The following is a 26,937-nucleotide window of genomic DNA, read 5'->3' as shown; positions in this document are numbered from 1 at the left end:
CTGGGGCTGTTTTTCAGGCTTTTAACTAGGCCCAGTGAAGGGTAATGTTAATTCTACAGCATACAAAGACATTTTAGACAATTATATGCTTCCCTTTCCTCTTCTAGCATGACTGTGCCCCTGTGCACAAAGCGAGGTCCATTTTGGTATGGAGGAACTTTTGGTCCGGCTTGCACAGAGCCCTGACGTCACCCCCTTTGGAATGAATTGGAACACTGATTTTGAGCCAGGACTTCTCGTCCAATATCAGTGCCCAAACTCACAAATGCTCTTTTGACTGAATGGGCACAAATTTCCACAGACACACTCCAAGATCTTGTAGAAAGCCTTCTCAGAATAGTGGAGGCTGTTATAACCACAAAGGGACTTGGGGTAACACTCCCTATTAATGCCATTGGTTTTGGAATGGGATGCCTAACAAGCTCATATAGATGTGATGGTCAGATGTCCACATACATTTGGCCATACAGTGTGTATACATACAATACATACAGTGCTTTGCAGACTTGCATAAGAGTTCACCCCCCCTGAGCTTTTCCACATTTCATATGTCAAGGAATCTATACAAAATAATCCATAATATTGAAGTGGGGGAAATCTGTATAGTTTGCATAATGACTTACAAATAAAAATCTAAATGTTATGATTGTGTAAGTATACATCCATAAATTAACCTTTTAGCCACAAGACCATTTTTAATTTAGAACATGGGTTCTAGACTTATTTGGTGGGCTGGTTTACATCCCTTATTGGGCCTGTCTCAGCCCGTGGACCCTATACTTGACGCCCCTGATGTTGAGGGTTGACAAAATTAATGTAAAAACCAGCATAATAGTAAGTTGTTTCATCACCACAAGCCACCAGAACAGCTTCAGTACTCCTTGGCAAAGATTCTGGAAGTCACCGGAACTGTACTGGAGGGATGAACACTAAAATATATTCCCTCTTTTGGTGTTTTGATGGTGGTGGTGGTGGTGGTGGAGTAAGGTCTAACTGGTCCAAAATCACCTAGATCTTCAGTTCAGTTGAAATCTAGTGACTGTGAAGGTCATAGCATATGATGTACATCATTTCCCTCCTCATCAAACCATCCAGTGAGACATCGCACCCTGTGGATGGGGCAAAGTCATCCCGGAATAGGCGTCTGTATTTTAACACATTGGGAGGCCTGCAGATTTCCATGATGTAATGACTGCTGTTTAGGTGAAAGCTGCATAATAAAAAGAAAGATTTCAAAAACCTTAATAGGTAGACCTACTTTATTTGTACCTAGTGGGGGAATACTTACTTACTGTAGCCATTTGGTCTCTGCATGGCTTGATTTAACAGTTTGCAGCTGTGAGAGTGTACCTTCAGTCAGTGAGTCTCTCTCTATATAATTAATAGCCTAGCATGCCTTCTACAGTTAATTGCAAACAGTATTCCACATATTTTTAAATGCCTTTACTCTACCTGGAAGTCAGCTGTCCAGCTGCACAGGAGATTTGTCATCCTTTATTGGGCTCTTTCAAAAAAGGTTTTGGCTTCATCATTCAGTGTGGCACTAAAGGGAAAGGCATGTTGCGCTTCTGTAACTGATAGACGCTCTTAAATTAAGGAGCTATACTATACTAGATTTATATATTATATATTAATTTAGCTCTGTTACAGTATCAAAACATTGCATGCTTTAGCTTTATACATAAAATATCCCCTCACTGGCCACTATTAGGAACATCTGTTCGCTTGCTCATTCATAATTTTCCAATCAGCCAATCATTTTTTTCCCAAACTTCAGCTGTTCAATGTGGTCTTCTGCTGCTGTTGACCATTTGCGTCAAGGTTGCTGTGTGTTCGGAGATCCTTTTGTGCCCGCCATGGTTGTAAAGAATATTTATTTGAGTTATAGTAGGCTTCCTGTCATCTAACACCAGCCTGGCCTTTCTTCTCTGACCTCACTCATCAACAAGACGTTTCCACCAGTGCAGAACTGCCACTTGCTTGATGTTGTTTTTCGCACCATTCTGTGTACACTCTAGAGATTGTTGGGTGTGAAAATCCCAGGAGATCAGCAATTTCTGAAATACTGTCTGGCACCAACAACCGTGCCTCGTTACCGAGATCGCGTTTTCCCCACTTTCTGTCGCTTGATGTGAATATGTCCTGTATCTGCATGGCTTTATGCATTGCGCTGCTGCAACATGATTAGCTGATTGGATAGCTGCATGAACGAACAGGTTTACAGGTGTGCTTGATAAAGTGCTCGTGAGTGTGTTTTGAAATATTTCCTTTTATATTTATTTATTTTGTACCAGATAAATAGATCACTGTTTGACATTGTAAATATAGCAGAGTACAAGATGAGATACAGCTATATAGTATGTGTGCCCTAATTAGTTATCTCTGCCTATCTGGCAAATTCCATTTCTTCCATTTCATTTCTGTCCATCAGTAATGTTTATACACTGTAGGTCTAAATGATACCCTCCTACCTTACCTGTCTGTTGTTAAAACTTCCTGTCATTTTCTCCTATGCGCATTTGTTCATTTGGACTGGCCTAGGTTTTAAACCTGGGTTTGATAGTGCGGGTCTGCAGCAGCTATTTGCAACGACGTCAACCCTATTAAGTCACTAACTGTTAGAAAATGATTAAGCAGTTCAATTGTCTGTATTAGCAAATTGATGTGATTGGCACAGTGAAATCTGAGGTACATTTTAAAGAGATATTTTACATCCTTACATGTGCTTATATTGCTTATACTGCAGCAGGTCTAACATATGTTCTCTGGTTGGACAGATTTTGAAGATCTTTGTGGATAACCCATTCCCTATCACACTGCTGAAGCAGAACACATCTGTGCGCTGTCTGGACATGAGCACATCTCGCAGTAAGCTGGCCGTGGTGGACGAGCATAACACCTGCCTCGTCTACGACATCCAGACCAAAGAGCTGCTATTCCAGGTTAGTCCCCGATCCAAAGTGATTGCACAACTACTTCCTCTTGTTTCCTGTTTATCAGAGAGATGCAGATGCTGGCTGTTGTGCCTGTTTTGCCGGTTTCTTATCAGAGAATTGCTCATCCAGTTTAGTTCTAGCCCAGTCCACAAGCAGTGCAAGCCAGCTTCTAGAATTTTAAGACAAGAGTGTGGCATTAAAGAGACATGGCATGTTGCCCATGTTTAATTCATAGATACTCATAGACAAACTTGTCAGTTTTGACAATGATAATGGCATACAAACTCACATGGGTCAAGGAAGTCGTCTAATCTGCTGCATATTTTGGACAAAAAGCTTTATTATACAACAATATATTTTGACACCTAAGAAAGAATTTTAGCTTGGGCTGTACAGTGGATATAAAAAGTCTACACACCCCTGTTAAAACGGCAGGTTTTTGTTAAGTAAAAGAATGAAACTAAGATAAATCATGTCAGATCTATTCCCACTCTTAATGTGAAATTGCAAAGTATACAAATAAAGTGAAAGACAATCAGAAACTTTTTAGTAAATGGGGGGGGGGGGGGGGCGGACGGACGGACGGACGTGCAATAACCTACTTGTGCACACCCCAGCACTTTTATTGAAGCATCTTTTGATTTATTACACCACTTTTTAAATAAGGGTCTATCAGTGTGGCACAGCTTGACTTGGCAATATTTTCCCACTCTTTCTTGCAAAAACATTCTAAATCCATCAGACTGTAAGTGTAAGGGCATCTCCTGTGCACAGTCCGCTTCAGTGTCACTCCACAGATTTTTAGTTGGATTCAAGTCTGGGCTCTGGCTAGGTCATTCGAAACATCGACCTTCTTTTGGTTAAGAAATTCCTTAGTTGATTTGGATGTATGCTTTGGGTCATTGTCATGCTGAAAGGTGAAATTTCTTTTCATCTCCAGCTTACTAGCAGACACTTGAAGGTTTTTCACTAAAATCTGATAGTATTTGTAGCTATTCATGATTCCGTCTACCTTGATAAAAGCCCCAGTTCTGGCTGAAGAAAAGCAGCCCTACAGCATGGTGCTGCCGATACCGTGCTTCACTATGCATATGGTGTTCTTTTGGGGATCTGTTTTTTTTCTGTTTTTCTTTTTTTTTGCACCCAACATACCTTTTGGAATTCTGGAATTATTATACCTCTTGGAATTGGTCTCATCAGACCATAACACATTTTGCCACATGTTTTGGGGTGATTTAGTTTAAGTGGATGTTTATTGTAAGAAAATGCTTCCGCCATAGCCTAGACATGTAAATAATACAAGAGATTGTTGTCTCGTGCAGTGAATATTCAGTGCTTGTCAGATATTCCTGCAGCTCCTTTAATGTTGCTGTTGGACTCTTGGCAGCCTCCCTAGTAAAATCTTGTCTTGTCCTTTTATAAATTTTTGAGGGACGTCCTGTTCTTGGTGATGTCACTATAGTGCTCCATGTTCTCTATTTATTGATGACAGGCTTCACGGGGTTCCATGGTACAACTAATGTTTTGCAAATTCTTTTATATCTCTCTACCGATCAATATCTTTCAACAGGTGAGATACCATGCATGCTTCGTAAGCTCTTTGCGGCCCATGGCTTCAGCAGTCAGATGAAACCAAGAAGATCCTACAGAAACAGCTTGTCTTTATTTGGGGTTAATCAGAATAACTTCATTGATGACAGCTGTATGATAAATACTTTTGAACATGAGATTGAATGAACACAACTAGATCCCTGATTATAAAAACAGTGTGCATGCTTATGCAACCAGGTTATTGTAACTTTTTTTATTTTTCCTATTTTTCCCGAAAACATTTCTGATTGTTTTTCACTTAAGTTTTATATGTTGTAATTTCACATTGAGGGTGGAAAAAGTTCTGACATAATAAATCTTGGTTTCAGGTTTTTTTTACATCACAAAAACCTGCCATTTTAACAGTGTGTAGACTTTTTTTTTCCATTGCATGTCTAAAGGTCTGTTTGGCCCAGTGATTAGAAATGTAACAGGGAATGAAAACATTAAATCTTGAGATTTATTCATTTAGAAAACTACAATCATGATATTGTGGCATAACGTTTATAGGTTATAATATCCAATAACAGCAAGTGGTCTTTCTTTTGATCCACTTTTCTATTTTCTTTTAATAGGCTCCCAGTATTAAGATGAAGTGATATGACTCACAGCAAATGTATTTTTGAGACATGGATCAAATGCAACCATTGTTTTGTGCCAAGTGTTTAAACAATCTCTTCGCTCGCAATACGTTTTCTGTCTATCTTGACGGGTCTAATCTGCCCACTTTTAGATTTGGTGAAAAACCAGGTATTTTGGGCTTAGAAGTGGAGAGAGGAAAACACCGGCATTGCCAATCCAGATGGAAATAAAATCACAGGGTAGTAAAAGGCACACCTTGTAAAAGAGTGAATTACCTCAGCTCCCTAATCTCCTCTCAATGAGGCTTTATTCCCATCATATAGTTTTAAACTTCATATTTTTGGTAACATTCAGAATTTTTGTGCATGTGTATATTCAGGAGCCTAATGCAAACAGCGTGGCCTGGAACACACAGTGTGAGGACATGCTGTGCTTCTCAGGCAGTGGCTATCTGAACATCAAGGCGAGCAATTTCCCTGTGCACCAGCAGAAGCTTCAGGGCTTTGTCGTGGGCTACAATGGCTCAAAGATCTTCTGCCTGCACGTCTACTCCATGGCTGCTGTAGAGGTGCCTCAGGTGTGTGAGCGTATGTGTGTCACTGTGGAGCCTTTGAATAAAAAAAGTTTACATCATGTATAACAGTGATGGTAGAATATGCATAAGGTGCAATCAGCTGCAATTACTGTGCTTAATTTTAAATGTCAGTTTGCTAAAAAGTGCTTTCCACTTCTCCACAGTCAGCTCCGATGTATCAGTATCTGGAAAGACGGATGTTTAAGGAAGCTTATCAGATCGCTTGCCTGGGCGTGACGGACAGTGACTGGAGGGATCTGGCTACAGAAGCGCTGGAAGGACTGGACTTTGACACAGCCAAAAAGGTTTTTCAATAAATACACACACACACACACCCCATTTGATTTTGGGTTCTTACAAGAATATTGCATCACATAACTCATGAAAGCAGCAGATGGTGCTTCCTGATGCTAGTTGAGAATTCAAGCACCTTTTATAATCCCAAAAGAGAAATTAATCACTATTCACAGAAACACTATTCATCTGTTTCCAAATTTATGAATGTCCAAATCTGTTTCGCGCTCTGTGCCTTTTTCTAGGCCTTTATCAGGGTCCGTGACCTGCGCTACCTTGAGCTCATCAACAGCATTGAAGTAAGTTCTGTTCCACCCCCGTCCCCCCAACCCCACTCCATCCTACTCCACCCCACCCCACCCCCCACCCCACAGCACTCAGCTTCTACACTTTTAAAGCCTTTACTGACAAATCTCCTGCTGTATGTTTTTGTTTGGAGTATTGTACTTTAGCGCTGTTGAATGTTGAGTCATTTTCTATGCCAGCAGCTCTGACGGTAGTTCCAACTGTTAAGGTCTACACTGAGACCAGTTGTGCTCATGAATTTTAATTTAAGCAGTTTAACTGCTCAGGACGAACAAGGGACTCATGAAGAACGCAAAACATCAAAACAGTCATTGATCTTCCAGGTTACGACACACAGTATAAAGAATCAAGCGTATGTAAACTTTTGAACTGGTTCGATTGTGTAAATTCAGTTATTATTGTGTCTTGTGGACTAGATGTAAATATCTACTATGTGAAATAGCTTATTTAGGGCAGTACTAAATTAAAAAAAATGTAAAAATGCAATTTTAATGAACCCTTAAATTTTTTTCATTTCAATTATATTAACATTTTGCAGATTCTGCAAGGGGTATGCAAATTTATGAGCACAACTGTACATACACCTAGGCGAAAGACATTCAAACTCAGTTTTTCACAATTAGGTTATATACTTTAGTTCTATAAGAGACCATTCGCAAATAATATCTAAGAGACAAACTTATATCAGCTTTTATTGACTGTCAGATTTTCAGTCAGTCAAAACTTTACATACAGTACTCCTAATTTAACTCCTAATTTTGACAGTCGGTCGATCCGAAACTTATAAAAATCATTAACATCGATTTCTGGACTCTCCTGTATGAATGTACTCGTTCTAATACATTATCCTTTCTATATAATTACTTGCATGAAACCGTAAGGCGAACGCACCACGTAAACAAATACAAAATGTGTAATTGGTGATATGGTGAAGCTTTCTGTGAGGAGACGTTTATTTAGCATTCGTGAAAAGAAGTCTCCAGTCCCAGCACTTTTTAACACTCAGAAGTAAAGCTTTAACGGAAAGGTTTTTCTTGACATGGGACAGTTTACAGGATGGAGGGAAGGAGAGAGGAGAAGCTGGTGAGAGCTGCCGAAGTGATAAAGCAATAACAGGAACTGCGTTTCACATTATACAACAATTAATATAACTGTAAACTGATTTAAAACATACAGTTTGTCATTCATTAAGAAATAAGAGAGAATTCCAGATGTGTAGTGATAGGTTACAGTAACTCGCATGAGCACACGTCACGCCACCCGGTCACTGAGTATTTTCCTAAGAGCGCGCCCTGTCATGTTTTATTCCATACTCAATCAACTTCCTTTGGATTACTCAAAAAGCTTTTGAGTTTTAGAAGAAACAGATGCAGCCTTGTGTGAACAAGAAGGCAACCTTTCAAATCTGAATGCATTTGTGTGGGTTTTTTTTTTTTGCTAGCCTCCAGGTAACAGTTTGAAAGGGCTGGTCTTTGTTTACCAGAAATGCGTTTGATGTCAGGAATGCTATAAAGAAAGAACATATTATTGAATTTCAGTGGATCATACAACAGAAGGTTGTCTTAAAAGGTTTGCATAGTCTACTTCTTTTTTTTAGTAGGAGATTAGAAGGTCTGTGCATTTTTGTCAGCGTGTGTTTGCAGACACGTTGGGTCGTACTTATTGAATTCTAAATGTATGTGTATGTATAAATGAAATTGATGTGTGAAGATAAGGGTGTCTGGAAAAGTTTGGACATAAGTTGATGCTGCAAACTGATGATGTAGTTTTAGAGGTTAGGTCAGTCACAAAAATTACGTTATGGACTTATCGTACGATATATGGACATGACTTCGATCATTTCTGCTGACCTCGACATTGCCTATTGTGTTTACCTGCACGTTCGTTTACATAAGACTGAATGTGACCAGCGTTTTAGCCGTTCGCTCTGCTTCTGTCCTCTCGTCCGCTCCAGGGCTGTCAAATTAAACTTCGAATGTTCGTCGAATTTGTGTAGCAAATGTAGCAAGCATTAGCACCGATTTTACTGCAAACATACTGCTGAAAAATTGACGCAAGCGATATTTTTTACAAAGGAAAATCTAGAAAGAATTAGAGTTTCAAATACTCCAGTCATTGTCAATAATGTTGGGGCTTGACCCCTAAAATGAATAAATATGACAAGATGAAATATTTAAAAGATATTTTCTTCAGAAGACAAAATTTATTTTTGACATTCCAATGTCTGAATATTCTTAAGAATTAAAAAGTTCATTGCTCTTTGAAAGGGTGTGTCTGCGTTATTATTATTATTATTATGCATTATCATTGTATCAGTGGCATCAAATGGTCTTAATGACAATAATATCGTTTATCGCAATTATTTCTGGGACAAGATATCGTCCAACGAAAGTAGTTATCGTCACAGGCCTATTAAAGATAAGCTTTAAAAAAAAAATATTAATGATGTGTATGTGAATTGCTTGGTCTATTAAAATGTATAACTAAAACAAGGATGTACACAGTTTATTTATTTATTTTTTTGATTCTGAATTCTTTTCAACCACAAGTGTCTGTTTTTATAAAAAAAAGATCCTTGTTGACTTTTGATATTTGTATTTCTCTTTCAGCCGCCATTTTCGCTTATGAGCGAATAAGAATAGAAATTGTCCTAAATCCAAACAGCAAGGGTGAAGACGAACTTTTGTTTCATGAGCCGGTTGCTCCTTCTATTTTTGCTCTGTTTATCGTCGACCCACGAGAGGGCTTTTTCTATCCGCGCGTGTGTGATTCATCATTTGCGCAAACATGTACTGGATTTACATTTTGCTGTGCTACTTTTCCATGCGTGTGTTAATCGAATTGTGTTTGTGTGTATTTTGCACAGGAGAGGAAGAAGAGAGGTGAGAACAACAGCGATCTCTTTCAAGCGGACGTCTACGCGTACCAGGGCAAATTCCACGAGGCCGCTAAACTCTATAAGAGAAGTGGCCATGACAACAGAGCGCTCGCCATGTATACAGACCTGCGCATGTTTGAGTATGCCAAGGTGTGTGTGTGTGTGTGTGTGTGTGTGTGTGTGTGTGTGTTTACATTCATATTTAATCACGTGTTTGCAGGATTGTGTATGTGTGTGCATTTTTGTGGGAGTGTGTATGCTGAAACCCATGTGTAAATTGCAGTTCTTGTGTGTGTTCGTTTTCATGTTCTGACATCTGTGTATTTGTGTGGGGCCCCTGCCCTTCGGACCTATTTTCTGTGAAGGAAGACAGACCTGTCCTAATTGTGGCACTGCTCTCTTTTTCTCAGCTCCTCCACTTCACTAGACCCTTGTGGCTCTAGATGCATGCGACGAATAATTAAGACTACTTCAAGTACTTTAGGTTCCTTTCAGACATTTCTTGCAGTCACGCTGCGTGCCCCGACTTTAGTGTGCGTTTATGTACATGTTTACGTGACAGAGCGAGAGAAGAGCGTGAGAAGACGAAAAGATTTGTTTTTTCCTTGTTCCTTTGTACTTGGGTCTGTTGAACTTGGAAACGTGGTTTCGTTTGGTTTGTTTTTGCACAGTGAAAGTTAAAGAATTTCTGTTTGCGTGTGCGTTCCAGAACTTCCTGGCTTCGGCAGACCCTAAAGACACGAAGCTGCTGATGAAGAAGCAGGCGGACTGGGCTAAGAACAGTAAAGAGCCGCGTGCTGCTGCCGACATGTATCTAAGCGCAGGAGAGAACATGAAGGCCATCGAGATCATTGGAGAGCACGGCTGGGTGGACATGTGAGACGAAACTCAGGCACACTTAAACATAGAATTCCTGGTTAAACACATACACACACGTACTGGTTAACTGAAGCCTGAAATGAAAACAAATACAGATTCGTCTCATTTTTCTCTCTAAATTTGGTCACCTGTCATTTCCCATCCACACCCAGCAGCCAGCTCTCCCCAATCATACGAGGATTAAGACTTGCTTCCTTTGAGACATGTGAAGCCAGCCAACTCCATTTTTTTTTTCAAGCGTAATACACTATCTGCCCTTTTCCTCATTTATTGAGCTCACATGATTGGCTAGTGTCACTGTGGTTGACCGTATGAGAGCGAGAAAGAGCAATGCATTCCCTCCTGCCCAGAAAACATGGGCAAATTTGCTCCCTTGGCTCCCAGCCACTGATTTCTGTGATTTCTGTGATTTCAGGATATGAATTCAATACCCAATATGCCACAATATGAGAAGCATCTCTGAAAATATTCCAAAAAAGTGTTCTGATGTAAACCATACTGACCCCACCATTAGAAGTCTCTCACAAACTTGAATTTGAGTAGAAAGAGAGACATTGCAGTCTTTCATGCTTCCTGTATCAGTATCTGAAATTGGAAATCTTACCTGGCACTCCCTCTTGAACATACATCACATTTTCCCAAGCACTAACTTAGCATTGCCAAATAAACACTCTAGCTCATCATTTAGGCAACATGTTAATCCTCCTTATATTTGCCTTATACTTATACCATGTACTTGCTCTCATCTTCGTGTTCTCTTTCTCCCTTTGAGTTAGTTTTCTTTTGTCCTGTTTTCACACGTTCCTCTTTTGAAAGCAGTGCCGGAATATTAAAGACTATAGCCTCACATCAAACAGATAATAACAATGTGGAGGACAACATATAATTAAACCACTGGCAAGAAAAGAGGAAAACAATAAAATGGAGCTAATTTCATGGATCGTTGCCCGCACATAATGTGGAAAATGAACCTCCATTGTTTGAGCAACTCCTATTATATTATTGCTATCTTTATATCAGATAAGTAAAGTTCATCTTGAATCAAACAACTCTCTCTCTCACCCGGGCTCTCCTTTTCTCTCCCTGTCTTTTTGCAGGTTGATAGATTTGGCACGGAAGCTCGATAAAGCGGAGCGCGAGCCATTGGCCAGGTGCGCTGAATTCTTCCAGAAGTTGAATCACCATGGCTACGCGGCTGAGACCTACTCCAAAATGGGCGACCTGAAAGCCTTGGTGCAGCTACATGTAGAGGCCAGGCACTGGGATGAGGTTTGTGTGGGCGGTCGGGTGACAGCCGGTCCAATAAATTTCTCTTTGTCAGTTGCCAAATGTGTTTTATAACATGTAGTTTGAATTTCTAGTATTGCTGTGGTACAATTACGTGCTGCTAATTACAAGCTACCGAACTGATAATTAACGAACTTACCTACTAATTAACCACTCTGCTTTTACACACGTGTCCAAAGATGTCCAAAAACAGAAAGTTCTCAACTATTGTGCTCTGATGATTCAGACCATATCAGTGTTCTGAATCTTTCAAAGAATCTTTCAGAACATGTCATTATAAACTATTAAAACAATCTATTAAGAATAATAAATTGGCTTATATGGTTACTTATAGCATTCTTGAATCTAATTGGTTAGAAACTGTTAAAAAAGTTATCGTTTCTATAGTAACAACCTACGCACTTCTATGGCAGATGGTTCACATCAGCAGATTTTTATGACCTTTTTGGACAAGCAAACATTTGATCATCTTTGAAACAGTGCCTATTAGTGGAGTTGATATACTTGAACAAAACTACAAGGAAAATTTGCTTTTTTCAATCATTTATTCAAGAGAAATATCAATAGATGTGATATTCTGTGGAAAAAGTAAGTACACCCTTGGCCACAGAAGCTAGTATTGCCCCCAATTTTTGACCACTCTTCCATGTTCTTTCAGTTGCAAGAGCGTGTGTGAGTGTTTTCTTGCAAGTACTGTCCGTTTCAAATCCCCCCACAACATTTCAGTGGGATTCAAATCCAGGCTTTGATTAGGCCATTCCATAATTCTCATTTCTTCTTTTTGAGCCATTCCTTGGTGGATTTGTTAGTGCGCTTAGGATCATTATCCTATTGAAAGGTTCACTTTTGGTTCAACTTCAACTTTTGGACAGATGGCCTTAGATTATCTTCAAGCACTCTTTGAGGCAGAATTCGTAGTTGAATCAGTGAATGCAAGCTGTCTAGTCCCTGAGGCAGTGAAGCAACCCCAAACCATAATATTTCCACCACCATGCTTCACAGTTGGTATGAGGTGCTTCTCCTGTAAAGCTGTCTTTGGTCTGTGCCAAACATGTCTGCTGTTACTGTGGCCAAACAACTCTATCTTTGATTCGTCTGTCCAGAGCACATTATTCCAAAAGGCCTGGTCTTTGCCTATATGCTCATTGGCAAACTGTAGTCTTGCAAAGGCTTTTTCCTGGTACGCCTCCCATGCAGGTCAAATTTGTGCAATCTCTTTCTGATTGTAGAAGCATGCACTTTGACACCAACAGTTGCAAGACTTACAAGACTTACTAAATTTTGGGGGTCTTGGAGACTTCTTTTTGCATAAGTGGTCTGCTCTTTGGCTGAAATTGCTGGGAAGGCCAGTCCTGGACAAATTGGCAGTCATTTGAAATCTTCGCCATTTGTAGATTATTTTCCTTACAGTGGAATGATGTATTTCCAATAATTTGGAGGTCTTTTTAAATCCCTTGCCAGACTCATAGGCATCCACAACCTTTTTAGATCTTGGCACGATGACACCACACACCTCAGTAACAAAGGGAACACCAGACACTAGATATGAGAGGGATATAAATAAGACAGTTTCCACTTGCAGTCCCTAAGCAGGTTCTAATCACTGGCACCCAATCTTGAACACCTGATTCTAATTTTATGGATTTGAAGGTGTGATAAATGTAGGGGTATACTTACTTTTTCCATGTGACTGATCTGTTTTTTGTTCATTTAAATTGTGAAAATTAATACAAAATATCAATTTTATGTGTCAATAGATAGAGTGTATCAACTTTATTAGTAGACTCTGTTTCAAAGCGGATCAAATACTTGCCAGTCCAAATATGTCGAAAAAGCCAACAATTTCCATTGGGTGTACTTGTTTTTACACATGGCTGTAACTATAAATTAACAAAAAATACAATGTGCTACTCGTCTTTAATTAATATAAAAATTCTAATTGTTGGCAGTTTGCTATGGTGAAGTAGGAATGAAACTCACTTCAAGATACCTTAATGATCTAGGAACAACATTACACATTTATCCTCATTAAAAATGCCAGGATCAATGAGTATGCAGAATATGCAAATTGGAAACGCCCCCTAAGTTCTCCTGCTATCCCTAATAGCTAACCATATAGTTAACTGCTTGTAAACCAGCCTGTGTTCAGTATCTAAATCTCATTTTTCGTTGTCGGTATTCTCAGAAAGTTATTTATTGAATAAATTAACAAGCTTACTGCATAGTTTCTGTGGCTAAAGATTATGGGCATCACATAACTATCTAGTAATTTGCATGTAACCTATTTTGTGACACCAGAACAGTCAATCTGATAATATGTACTCAAACTATGTTGCTAATTTTAAACAAGCTTAAAGGCCATTTTGAGGGTGGTACTAAAAAGTAGTAAAGTGATTAACTCGTGTTTTTACATGTTTTTACTATTTTACCACAGGCTTTCACTCTGGTCGAGAAGCATCCTCAGTACAAGGATGATGTGTATGTTCCGTATGCACAGTGGCTTGCTGAGAACGACCGCTTCGAAGAGGCCCAGAAAGGTGAGTCAATCGTTTCCACTTTTTCTTGCAGACAGCAGTTTTTCACATAGTTGCAGCCTATTCAGCAAGTGCTGTGGATTATAATTACATGTCCACATTACGTACAGGAAAAAAATAGACAGTGTGTGGGAGCGATGGCCTCGCCCCTATATTGTTGGAGAAAGAAATGTAGATTGTTCTATGCAGCACTGATTATCTTTCTGGTCATAATCCACCATTGTGCTTCGGCTGATTATAATTGGCAGCGGGAGACGATTTACAAGCCCGACCAGGCAGAGATGTCTTCAGACTCCACACCACACACACACACTTCGTTTCATTAACCCAAGAATTCATCTCCTCATTCCTCAGATACTCCGGACCACCGTCTGTGTTTATCATAGACTCTCCTCTAAACCGTTGGAGCTGAGCCGCACTCCAGCCACGTCTAATCTCTTGTGATAAATGGCACTTCGACCCAGAATGCAGCTAATGGAGTCCCGACCCTTAAAAAAGGCTTCCTACATAAGGTCGTGGCAAGGGTTGCATTGCTGTAAAGCTGTGTTTCATTAGGCTGAGATTAGGCAAGGAGGGAACGCTGTGTTCAATCCTGCTCGGGTTTCTAAGTGCGACTCTGTTTGACATCCACTAATAGCCTCTCATTTTCTCTGTGCACCGAGTTGCAGCAGAGATTAGACTTTAAGAGCAGAGGTTCGTACGACTTGTGTGCATTAAGTACAAATTACTTCTGGCGTGTGGGTGAGGTAGAGAGGTCTGGCCCGGTTCCCTGTATGTAACGCCTTACAGCTGGAAGAGAAGAGCGGAATTTATTCCTTACATAACCAAACTCTGGGAAAGATTCTGGTCAAATATGAATGTAATGCCAGATGATTTAGCAGTGCAAGTGACTAAATCCCTGTTTAGACTGATTAATGAAGGGTATTATGTCCAAAGATTGATGGCAGAACTGAACCGGACAGCTTCTCGGCTTGAGGTTCTGAAATTAACGATCGTGTGATTTGAGTTTTTAAGTGGCTTCTAAGTCAATTGTAGGCAGTTTGTCAAATTAAAGCTGACGTCTGAAGCTAAACAGCTTGACTGTCAGCTCTGGCTGGATTTAAATAAGTAGCCACATATTGGTATGAAGAATGACACGAGACATGATGTATTGTTATAGAAAAGTGGATTTTGTCCTCAATCTGGAATATTGATGTCAAAATGAAATAAATAAAAAAATGTATATAACATATAGAATAATAAAACATACTGCTGAACTGGCACCAGTGCTTCTTTTTGAGGAATTCACATTTTAATTTAATTTAATTTAATTTAATGGCAGCTTGGCTTTTTGACACTGATTGGCGAATAAAGAAAGAAAGTTTTTGCGTAGCATGTTCATATATAACTGACACTTATTTTGTTTAGTCCCTCGAGTTGCTCTTTCAAGTTGTTTTGTATTGATTTTTTCCTTCCTCCGGATTACATAATGAGCTTTGAATTTGTTTTGTCTGGTTCTCCAGCAGTTTTGATTAAAGATGAAGAGACACAAGTACTCAGACTAAACTGAAGTAGATTAGAAGTTAACATAAACCACTTGGATCACCATGTTTTCATAATCTTCTCTGCATGAAGGATATTTGCCAGGCATTGCACGAATCTTATTTGTATCGAAGGGCTTCTGGTGTCATTAGATATAATGAATATAGATTAAAATATTAACTTTAGCCTGTTTTGCTTTACTTGGTGAACACCTTGAATCCTTTACGTCATTGTGTAACTTTCACCCAGTGAAACACCGTCAAATATTGAATTGTTGCCTTAGGCATCAAAATCGCATCTTATTGTATCGTAGCAGGTGCAGTGATATCATCAAATATCAAAATCGTGGCGCAACAGAAAAGCGTTCGCCCTAACTGGAAATAAACAGAAAGCTGAAACATGTCAAACAAAGAAAGGAAATCTTATTTGTGTTCTTATATGTTATATTGATCATGATAACTCCTTTTTTTTTTTTTTTTACAAAAGGTCAGATTGTTCTTGAGTATATTCTATTGAACCATTTGATCAGATGATGCTCTAACATGAAACATGGATCTAACATGGGGACATACCAAAGACTGCAAAATATTTCGAAGCGTCTACTTTTCACTCAAGTTATTAATAATGTAATTTGGGATGGGGGGGAAAAAATTGTACTTAAAACATTTTCACTAGTGCCTCTCAGACTTTGGACCCTACTGTAAGTCTGAGAATACCTACGATAATCCAGTTTAGGAGGAGGCATTATGAAAATATTCAATATAATTTATATTAGTAATATATAAATATAATATATATACCCCCACCCAGTAACCAAAAATGTACAGTATTTAGTACAGTTTACATGGATAGTACAATATCGTACTTTAAAATAAACAAATGAATGGAATAATGATTACCAAGATAATCATTTAGTGCTTGAGTAAAGTGTTTATTGAAGAGGCAGTTCTCCAGTGTTCAGCTGAAGATAGGCAGATTCTCAGCTGCCAGACGTTCATTTTGCCATCTGAGTGCCTGCAGAGAAGAACCGTGTTGCCCGTCTTCCTTGTGTCTTGAGGGATGGTGGGGCGAGTCGAGCCGTGCGTATGGCTGATAGGGAATATGATGCAGAGCAGGGTGTGAGAAGTGTGATCAGCTAGGTAGCGGTTTGTTTTTGGCTGCTTGTTGTGGAGAGCTACAGGAAGCTAGTTAAGGGAACGCAGAAAAAAGTGCTCGTAATGGATGACCTGCAAGAACATCATGACACTATAATCTTTCATAAAAATAAAAATATATATCTTCAGCTTTTCATTACCTTACTTTACTCTACTGTTTGTTAATGTCCTGTGATTTCACTTCTTGTTTTTCCTTTCTTTGTTTATCAGCTTTCCACAAGGCTGGCCGGCAAGCGGAGGCTGTAAAGGTTTTGGAGCAGCTTACCCACAATGCTGTTGTGGAGAGCCGATTCAACGACGCATCATACTACTTCTGGATGCTCTCCATGCAGTGTCTGGATATAGCACGAGGTGTTTGTGTGTAAATGAAATTAACTAGACATCATTCACCAGTGGTATTTGTAGTTCAGTATGTTTCCTTTCTAAGTATTGCAGTTCTCTCAAAATGCTTTATGTATGTGTGTTTGCTTTCATGTTATTTATTTCCATAGATAATGAGGAGAAGAGGGAGGAGATGTTGAAGAAGTTCCACAGTTTTCAGCATTTGGCTGAGCTGTACCATGTCTACCACTCCATTCATCGCTACATGGTGATTCTCCTTATCCAAACCACTTCATTGTTGTTGTTGTTGTTGTTGTTTTTAATTAGCTGTAAGACATAGTTTAATTGTTGCAGATGGATTTTCTAAAACAGTGAAAACCACCTCTGTGATTTTTACCTCTACGAACGGGTTGTTAATGTGTTCCTGCCTGACCATAATGAGGCCGCGTTTAGCGCAAACTGCTGCTTGTATTCCAAGATTCCCTTAAGGCCATCATGACTTAAAACACATTTCTTTCTGTTTCTTTATCCCTTCATCTTAGCTTTAGTTTCATTTACATTAGCTAATTTATTTGATTTATTCTTATATACAACATAACTCGTTTTTTTTGTGTGTGCGTGTGTGTGTGTTAAATGCTGTACATGACCAGGAATTATCTATATAATTTGGAAAACCTTTTAAAATAGTTTCTACACTGCCTTTCATAAGTATTCACCCTCTCGACCTTTTGTACGTTCCATAGTGTTACAACCTGTAACTTAAATGGACTTTTATGTCATGAAGCTACAGGAAATAACCTGTAATATTAAAAAGGATCCAGGATAAAGTTTGGGAAAATCAATCATGGTTTGGTTATTGAACTTTGAACATCCCGCAGAACACCATTACAGTGGGGGAAATAAGTATTGGACACGTCAACATTTTTTTCAGCAAATATATTTCCACTGAGGCTATTCACATGGAATTTTTACCAGACTTTGAAATCCGAGCATTATCTAATCTAATCACCAGAAATCCGTAAGTAATTATACCCCCTATCTGTGCAAATTAATATCAGCTGGGTTAGTAAATTGATGGTCTATAAAGAGGCTTTTTATTTCCCCCACTGTAAAATATGTTATTAAAAGTGGAAAGAATATGACACAACCACAGTTCTGCCTAGTTGTTTGGAGGACATCGTCCACCAAAAGTCATTGACTGGGTAAGGAAGGTATTAGTCAGAGAAGTAACCAATGACTCCGTTCATGAATACTTCATAACATTTTATTCTTTATTTGTAAATAATTGTGCAAACTATAAAAGTTGGTGGTGGTGGTGGTGGTGGTTGGGGGTTGAATACATATACAAGGCACTGTATGTTACTGCTCTTGTAGATTGGCAAATCCTAACTGTCATGTTCTCTGCAGAGACATCCAGATTTGTTATAACTTTGGACTGAGTCATTGCCTGCACCACACACTGCAACAGTCATCATGTCTCTAAAATGATCTGATTCTCTAAATAAATGACTTGTATTTGAAATGGTTTCCCTTTGCTGCAGCATTTTTGCCTTTCCAGTGGTGTAGTCGTTCGGAAAATTGCGACTGGTATTTTTGTTTGAAAATAATAACAGAAAGTCGAAAACGTTAATTCTGTATCGGAATACGTTTCTCACTCACCATTTTCCAGAAATGGTCAGTGTTATATTAATGAGAAATCCAGGGTGGAATTACTTGTTTCTGGAAGTTCTAATTCACTACATAAATGAATGAACTCGCACAATTAGCTGGGGCTAATTTGTTGGTTGGTGCTTTTTTTTCATTATTCCGTTGAGAAGTTAGCGCTGTGGGATGTCTTAGGGGGACACTGTTACTACCGTTACAATGGTGTTTACTAAGAGAACATTTTAAACAGCAGAGACTAGTTAGGCTCGTAGTTTGAGCTACATTTGATCTAGGAGAAGACAAACATGATGGATTTCCTTGAAGGTCATGTTAATTATAAAGATTAATTTGCAAGTCATTCTTGGTGGATTTATTCAATTATTAAATTATTTTGGGAAAGTAGTCCTAGATAAGCTGTTAAACCAAATAACCATTGATCCTGAGGCTAGATGAAAGCAGGACAGAGATATGGAGATGATAGGATTGTTCCAGTTGTTAAGTTTTAATGTGGATGCAGTATTTAGGTGTTTAAATATTACAGTACAGGAAAAAAAGGATAAATAGGTACCTATGGAAAACGTGTGTTTGGTATTGGCGATAAATGTGTTGTCTTATCAGCAAGGATTGACTCATATTGCTTGAAACTTTGTGCGTCTTTCTTTCAGGTTGAGCCCTTCAGTTCAAACATGCCAGAGACTCTCTTCAACCTCTCGAGATTCCTTTTCCACAACTTGACCAAAGATATTCCTCTGGGCATCTCCAAAGTGTATCCTTTATCAAAACACACGTACAGATCGAGCTAACCTGAGCATCTGCATGGTGCTTGATCATGTACCGACCTTTTAATAAGTGCTCACTTGAATCAAGGATATTCAAGTATTTAGAATACGCGCTCCTTGTTTCTGTATGTGTCTGAAAGAGAGAGAGAGAGACTTGATTGAGTCGTGAACTGAATGCATATGAACTCTTCTCACATCACCTTTATATTTAAGAATTCAGATGAAGTGATGAAACACTTCAGGAAAATGTCTCTTTTGCCTTCTCTGTGGATCAGAGTGACAGAGGAAGAGTGAGAGAGTTAAGGAGAGAATGCAAGCAAGCATGACGGTGTGAAGGCAAAAGATGAATTTAGATCTGCAATTTTTTTTGTCACTTTCATTTAATTGCCATTTGGACCTGTCTTCAATATCTCACTTTGTCTCTGTCTCATTCACACACCCTCCCACCTCTAATTGTCTTTATCTCAGATGCACATCCTCTCTCTCTCTCTCTCTCTCTCATTTATTGAAGTCTTCCAGCTATTTCCTCGTGAGTTACCAGATGTTCATGACACTGAGTGAATGAACATATGGCAGCTGTTCCCTATTTGACAATGTAGAGAATGAGAAAAACGATTTGAGAGAAAGTGTTACAGAGAAAAAAAGGTATGAAAGAAAACACTTGTTCTTCCTTCACGGTCCTTCCCTGAGTATGTGAGTGGCGAGAAGCAAATTAATTACTAAAAGATTTTTCAGACATGTCCACTTTTTCTGGTTTATGACCTTTCAGCTAGGTGGTAGGATTTCCTCCACCAGGAATATTCTCACACCGTCCTAGTCTTTGAACAGGAATATACAATCACCAGCCACTTTAATAGGAACATCTGTACACCTGCTCATTCATGCAATTATCTAACCAAAGTTGCCTGGTCTTCCAGTCTTCAGACATCCAGTTTGGGTGAGCCTGTGCCCACTGTAGTCTCAGGTTTCTGTTCTTGGCTGACAGGAGTGGAACCTGATGTGGTCTCCTGCTGTTGTAGCCCATCTGCCTCAAGGTTCGACAAGGTGCACACTGAGATGCTTTTCTGCTCACCACTGTCATAAAGAGTGGTTATTTGAGTTACCATAGCCTTCCTGTCAGCTGTATTAACCAGTCTGGCCAATCTCTAACCTCTCTCATCAACAAAGCTTTTCCACCTGCTGTACTACCAGTTACTGGATGGTTGTTGTTTTTGGTGTGAACTCCAGAGACTATTGTGTGCGAACATCCCAGGAGATCAGCAGTTAATATAACCCCCAACCCCCCACATTTTGATGTTTGCTGTGAATATTATGTGCAACTTTTCACTTGTATGTGCATGGCTTTCTGTCTTACGCTGCTGCCACATAATTGGCTGGTTGTATAATTGCATGGAAGAGCAGATGTACATGTGTTCCTAATAAAGTGGCCAGTGAGTGTGTGTACAATTTAGAAAATATGGTGGGCTGTTTCTTAAAAACGAACCTCAACCATCTGTTTGCATCAGTAAATGTGACAGGAATTGGGAGCAAACTGAAATGTAAGGAAAAGCGAACATGAGAGAATAGAAACAAAAGACAAATTTATTTATTTATTTTTTTTATAATTTCAACACTTACATGTCTTTTGAGTTCTGCTAGTTCTCCTGTTGGTGTCTCCCTCTACATCAAGGTTTAGTGGTTTAGCCCAGACATGGGAGGTGGGGTAATGAGATTGTGTCTTTGAGAACGGAGCCGAACAAACATATGTGTACAAGAAAGAAAGGAAAATAAATCCGTGAACAACAAAATGTAGAAAAACATACAGTATTTTAGGGCTGGGAGCGATATGACAAAAATATCATATCACAATACTTGAGGACATTTCTACGATACACGATGCGTATCACGATATACAGTTGTGCCCAAAAGTTTGCATATCCCTTGTAGAATCTGGTAAATCTGAATACTGTTAACAAAATAAGAGGAATCATAAAAATCCCACATTGTTTTTTATTTAGTACTGTCCTGAATAAGCTATTTCACATAACAGACGGTTACCTATAGTCCACAAGACAAGATGATAGCTGAATTTATAAAAATTGCCCTGTTCAAAAGTTTACATACCGTTAATTCTTAATACTGTTACCTGTCCTTACCTGGATGATCCATGACTGATATTATGCTTTGTGATAGTTGTTCATGAGTCCCTTGTTTGTCCTGAGCAGTTAAACTGCCCACTGTTCTTCAGAAAAATCCTCCAGGTCCTGCATATTCTTTGCTTTTCCATCATATTCTGCATATTTGACCCCTTTCATACAGTGACCGTATGATTTTGAGATCCATCTTTTCACACTGAGGACGTCTGAGGAACTCGTACACAACTATTATATAAGGTGCAAACATTCACTGATGCTCAAGAACAGGATGATCTGTGTATATTGTTATTATTTTGTTTAAAGATCTTTTTTTTTTAAATTTAGTACTGCCCTCCAGACGCTAAATAAGATAGTTACGTGTCTCCCAGAAGACAAAATACTAACAATTTACACCGATCATCCTGTTCAAAAGTTTACATCTTAATGTATCGTGTTACCTTCTTGAGCATCAGTAAATGTTTGCACCTTTTGTAATATTGTGTACGAGTCCCTCAGACATCCTCAGTGTGAAAAGATGGATCTCAACATCATATAGCCACTGTTGGAAAGGGGTCAAATAAGATCCCTCTTATTTTGTTATCAGTATTAAGATTTAGCAGATTCTGCAAGGGGTATGAAATTCAAACTTTTGGGCACAACTGTATAATTTAGCTAACAAACAATCTGCAACACAGTAGTAAAATAAACAAAAAAGGGTAAACTGAGTTTGATGATATTTTTCTTTAATGCCTACAAAGACAAAGAAATAACATAAAAAATTATACTTTTTTTTTTTTTTTTTTTACAAAAAATTGCATCAAATCAACGGTGTCCATTCATTACCATTTAATTTATAATTAATAAAACACGTAAAAAAAGAGAAAGTATTATTTGTTTATTTATTTATTTTAAGATTATGGAGAAGAGAAATACACAATCTACCGCAAATGTTTGTTTTTTCAAGTCCCCCCCCCCAAATTTATAATTGAATTGGGTTTTCATCGTCCACATACAAACATTAACGCCATGCAAAATGAACAGCATACCTAAAGTAACATTATGTGAATGCTTTTATTAAAATTAGCACGAATAAAGCATCAGTATATTCATTAGGTTCGTATTGCTCTATTTTGTGCAGTCTCTCAGACTGATTCACGTTGTTGCCGATCGGCATTGAGCATGTAATGTTCAATAAGGATCTACCCTTTCCATTTTCATGATATGTTTTTGGTTTTGCTGTTGAGATTTCTGACTTGCTGTTGAGATTTACAAACCACTGTAGTTTTGTCTCAACAACAACTCCTTTGCAGAAGTCTTGATATGACTTTGTTACACCACTAAGGAAAATCCTATATAGCTAGCTATGCATGAAGGCTAGTGAGAGATTGATCATTTAGATAATGCTCACTGCTCCCATTACAGTTTATTTAGTATTACCACGTATGTCTGTCAAGTCAGGGGTTATGATCTTGAAGACATTTCTGCTTTTATCCACTTTTATAATGCTTGACTTGGATATTCATAATGAAGCATAATTTATTGTTTGGGTGTGAAACTCTGTGATTTGTGCCTTGGTCCTTGACAGACAGCTCAGCTATACTCTGTATGCATTGGCTAAGCAGAGTAAGGCACTGGGGGCCTATAAGGTGGCACGGCATGCCTTTGAGAAGCTCCAGGGCCTCAAGATCCCAGCTCAATTCCAGGAGAGCATGGAGCTCAGCTCTCTCACTGTCCGCTCCAAACCCTACCGGGACAGTGAAGTGTGTATCTGTGTGTTCTTAATATCTGATGCTCTATCTATGAGTTTATAACAGAATTTCATAGTAATTAAGATCCCATGTCTTCCAAAACATGTTCTATTCCTTAAATTACCAGTGTGTCAATGTAGGTAAAGCAGACCTGATCATTTAGGGCTTTCTTTATTTTAAAATGAGATTTTATAAAAAATAAATAAATAAATAAATAAATAAATTATTAAATATAAAAAATAAAATTAAAAAGGGTCCTGAAATGTGACATTATGTATAAGTAGCCTTAGACACACGTTTCCTGGGGCTGAACCTCAAATAGTGTTGAGCATTATATACTGCTTATACAGTGCTGTGAAAAAAGTATCTGCTTTATTCTGTTTTTGTGTGTATCTCGTACTAAATAGTTTTCAATCTTCAAACGAAATACAACTTAAAACAAAGGCAACCTGAGTAGACACACAGTTTGTAATACAGTTGTTGGGTTTGTTTTTTTTTAAGCAAAAAAAAAAAGTTATCCAACACCTACAGTATCACCCATTTGGAAAAACTATTTGGCCCCTTAAACATAAAATCTGCTTGTGCCACCTTTAGTTTAATAGATTTGGGGAATTAGTAACTACGGGGGACAAATACATTTTCACACAGGCCCAGTTGGTATTGGATAACTTTTTTGCTTCAATAAAGAACATTATCATTTAAAAACTGTATTTTGTGTTTACTCAGGTTGCCTTTGTTTTATCTTAGATTCTGTTTTCATTTCTGAAACTTATTTAGTATGAGATATAAACAAGCACTGCACTGTATATCTGTATATGTACTGCCATAATATATAATAATTTTAATATAATGTTTAATATGTAATATTGTGTTCCTTGTTTATGTTAACTTCGGTGTGTGTTTATTTTTCAGGATTTAATTCCAATGTGTTACCGCTGTTCCACCCACAACCCGCTGCTAAACAACCAGGGCAATGCCTGCGTTAACTGCAGACAACCGTTTATTTACTCTGCCTCCTCTTACGGTGAGCGAGCAGCATGCCTGTCAATCACAGCAAAGGGCCTTCCCCGAAGTGTTTAATATTTAAATAGGTCTCTGAATCCATTTTAATCTTTGTGAAATAGGATTTGAGTCTTTGTATAGGCACTAAATATAATTGCGTGTGTGTGTGTGTTTAGAAGTCCTTCCCTTGGTGGAGTTTTATTTAGAGGACGGTATCGCAGATGAGGAAGCAGTATCTCTGATTGACCTGGAAGTTCCACGAGCGGACAAGAAGACAACCCGCTGGCAGGAGATGAACAGAGGCGGTATCCTTTTACATACACTCACACACACACAGTGTTTGTGTGGTTACAGGGCATTTAAATAAGTAGTATGCAGAAGGGCGTATGTGTGGTTATAGCTAAGTGAATTAGGATCCCTGGCACTAGATTAGTTCTGCTTATGTACTCTTACCTAAGCAGAATGAAGGACATCAAAATGTGACACTTAAATTCAGCTAAATTATAATAATACAATAATAATAAGTGATGTGTCCAGTGTTACTCTTAAAAAAATTAAATTCTTGAAATTTACGTTTTGAATAAAACTATACTATTTAGACTTTAAAATAAAGCGCAAATACTGTAGTGACAAAAGTTCGTTATAATTGCAATGCCTTATTACTTCATGCTATTTACAGTAAATTTAGTGTCTTTCATTAGACAAAGATAAGCAAAAATAAAGTACTGTACAATTTTTTGAACGAATGAACAGTTTGTTAAGAAAAATGCAAGGGAGAATATGCCAGAGTGTGAAGCAGAGCAGTTTTAGGACAATGTGTCAAAGCGTTTGAAAGTATGAAACAGATGGCAACCAAAAGATGTGTGTGTGTGTGTACTTGTGTAGCTCTCCTTAACTGTGTGTTTGTTGCAGATAGTCAGTCGCTAAGGCTGGATGATGATGTCGAACATCCTGAAGAAGATCCCTTTATGGCCAAACTAAGTTTTGAGGTGAGAGGAAGATTTATAGCTTGGCTGAGAGAGAGGTGGGAAAGAATTGTGATAAACATGTATAAAACCTACATTAAATTTTCACTTAGCATATCCTCTCAATAATGGATACGAACCAGGTTTCTTCACTATAGGGGTATAATGCAATGCCAGGATCTGTATCAGTATAGTGCTCCAAATATTCATACCTCTATCTGTATTCGGATTTAAACCTGAAGTGGCCGTGGCCTAAACAGGAACGGGTTCCTTCCTTACTTCCTCCGTTCCTTTCCTTGCCTGAATTTTTTAGATTCTCTTTCCCCAAAATATAAACAAGCTATTTGCATAATTTAAACCTCCATGACCCTGACCAGTCAGTTACTAAGGATGATTGAATAAGCACTGTAAATGTGATGCACTGCACTTTGAGTTCATATTAATTAGCTTTATATGTGACTGCCCACAAACATCCACAAGCATCCCACTCGTGCAACTTTCCCATTCCCAATCCACACCTCATGATTCAACCAACTGTCCTGTGAACCTTTCTGGCAAGCTTTCTAAAAATAAATAAATCAATAAAAAACTGAATAGTGTTCCTGATATTCGTAACTGTATTTGTATCTATTTGGAATATATCTCAATCCAAATAACAAATTCCCATTCAGTTACATCCCTGCTTCACTACTGACTGTGTGTCTGTGGTCACTGGTGATTCTGCTAATGTGTGTCTTACAGCAGGGGGGCAGTGAGTTTGTTCCAGTCGTGGTCAGTCGTGCAGTGTTGAGCTCCATGTCGAGAAGAGATGTATTAATAAAGCGCTGGCCCAAGCCTTTGCGCTGGCAGTACTACCGCTCTCTGCTGCCTGATGTCAGCATTACCATGTGTCCCTCTTGCTTTCAGGTACACACACACACACAAAGACACACACAGTGTTTGCGTGTTTCTTTAATTTATACCATAGGGGCCAGTCAGCATTAAGCAAACGAGACCACACTATCTGATCTACCTCAATTGAGTTCTTTCATTTTTCGCCACACGATAATTAATTCACATCCTGTTTCTTATGTTATTCATTTTCTTCTTTGTTCTTCATCTTGATTGCACACTTCCTCTGTCTGTCCCACAGATGTTCCACAGCGAGGACTACGAATTATTGGTTCTCCAGCACAACTGTTGTCCTTACTGTCGCAGACCCATCGATGAGCCCAACTAGCTCACCCAAACGGACTTAGAGCATTATAAAGTGTGTATTAATAGGGTCCACGGATTAGCCCGAGCTGAATGACTGAGCCTTCACTAGAGATTTGTATCAGTAACGGTAAGCGCGTGTGTGCGTGCGATGGCAGCTTTAATGTGGCGTTGATCCTCAAGCCATAAGAAAAGCGCCACCTCAGCCGATAGCTCTGATAGGATTAAAGAGATCAGGATACTCAGCTGGTGAAAGGCGATTACAGCATTTGGAAATGACTGGAGTGTGCAAGATGACACTAACAAACCTTATCAAGGTTTTTTTTTCTTTTTTTTTTCCAAGAAAATGATGGATGCATCTCTAAAACTTAATAGCAATCTTTTCTTTATTAATGGACTTGCTTGTGAATTATAATGAGAAAAAAATCTACACAGAACATTCCATATACCATATATATTATTGTTCTACTAAGGAATTGTTTTTATATAGTCGTTGTAATATTTTCATAATTGTTGAATTTTCAATAAATGTTTTTTAAGATATACTGTACATATATGAGCACTGTTATTTATTTTAGCAATTCAGAATTTTGTAATTTCCTAATTGTAGTGGGCCTAGTATGGACTCTGTGTGG

General features: G+C 38.5%; 1 protein-coding gene across 7 annotated transcripts in view; it reads left to right on the top strand.

The window, feature by feature from the left end:
* Positions 1-26,852, top strand: part of ift122 (intraflagellar transport 122 homolog (Chlamydomonas)) — a 48,300-nt gene extending 21,448 nt beyond the window's left edge. For 5 of the 7 annotated variants that reach the window (XM_053624593.1, XM_053624592.1, XM_053624589.1 and 2 more), the window contains 17 exons: positions 2,778-2,942; positions 5,488-5,685; positions 5,847-5,987; positions 6,222-6,275; positions 9,149-9,310; positions 9,870-10,036; positions 11,137-11,308; positions 13,761-13,863; positions 16,746-16,886; positions 17,027-17,124; positions 19,166-19,266; positions 22,988-23,153; positions 24,054-24,165; positions 24,320-24,448; positions 25,056-25,132; positions 25,850-26,014; positions 26,241-26,852. In XM_053624593.1, coding sequence (XP_053480568.1) covers positions 2,778-2,942; positions 5,488-5,685; positions 5,847-5,987; positions 6,222-6,275; positions 9,149-9,310; positions 9,870-10,036; positions 11,137-11,308; positions 13,761-13,863; positions 16,746-16,886; positions 17,027-17,124; positions 19,166-19,266; positions 22,988-23,153; positions 24,054-24,165; positions 24,320-24,448; positions 25,056-25,132; positions 25,850-26,014; positions 26,241-26,327 — 2,238 coding nt within the window. In that variant the 3' untranslated portion in view covers positions 26,328-26,852. Of the gene's footprint in view, positions 1-2,777; positions 2,943-5,487; positions 5,686-5,846; positions 5,988-6,221; positions 6,276-9,148; positions 9,311-9,869; positions 10,037-11,136; positions 11,309-13,760; positions 13,864-16,745; positions 16,887-17,026; positions 17,125-19,165; positions 19,267-22,987; positions 23,154-24,053; positions 24,233-24,319; positions 24,449-25,055; positions 25,133-25,849; positions 26,015-26,240 lie in introns of those variants that run through there. The other 2 variants (XM_053624590.1, XM_053624594.1) reach the window with 2 other exon arrangements.
* The last annotated feature ends 85 nt before the right edge of the window (positions 26,853-26,937 follow it).

The sequence above is a fragment of the Ictalurus furcatus genome, chromosome 5 (genome assembly GCF_023375685.1).
Source record: "Ictalurus furcatus strain D&B chromosome 5, Billie_1.0, whole genome shotgun sequence".
In the NCBI taxonomy this organism is placed as follows: domain Eukaryota; kingdom Metazoa; phylum Chordata; class Actinopteri; order Siluriformes; family Ictaluridae; genus Ictalurus; species Ictalurus furcatus.
Note: the sequence above shows the minus strand (reverse complement) of the source record. Positions and strands in the feature narration are given on the sequence as shown.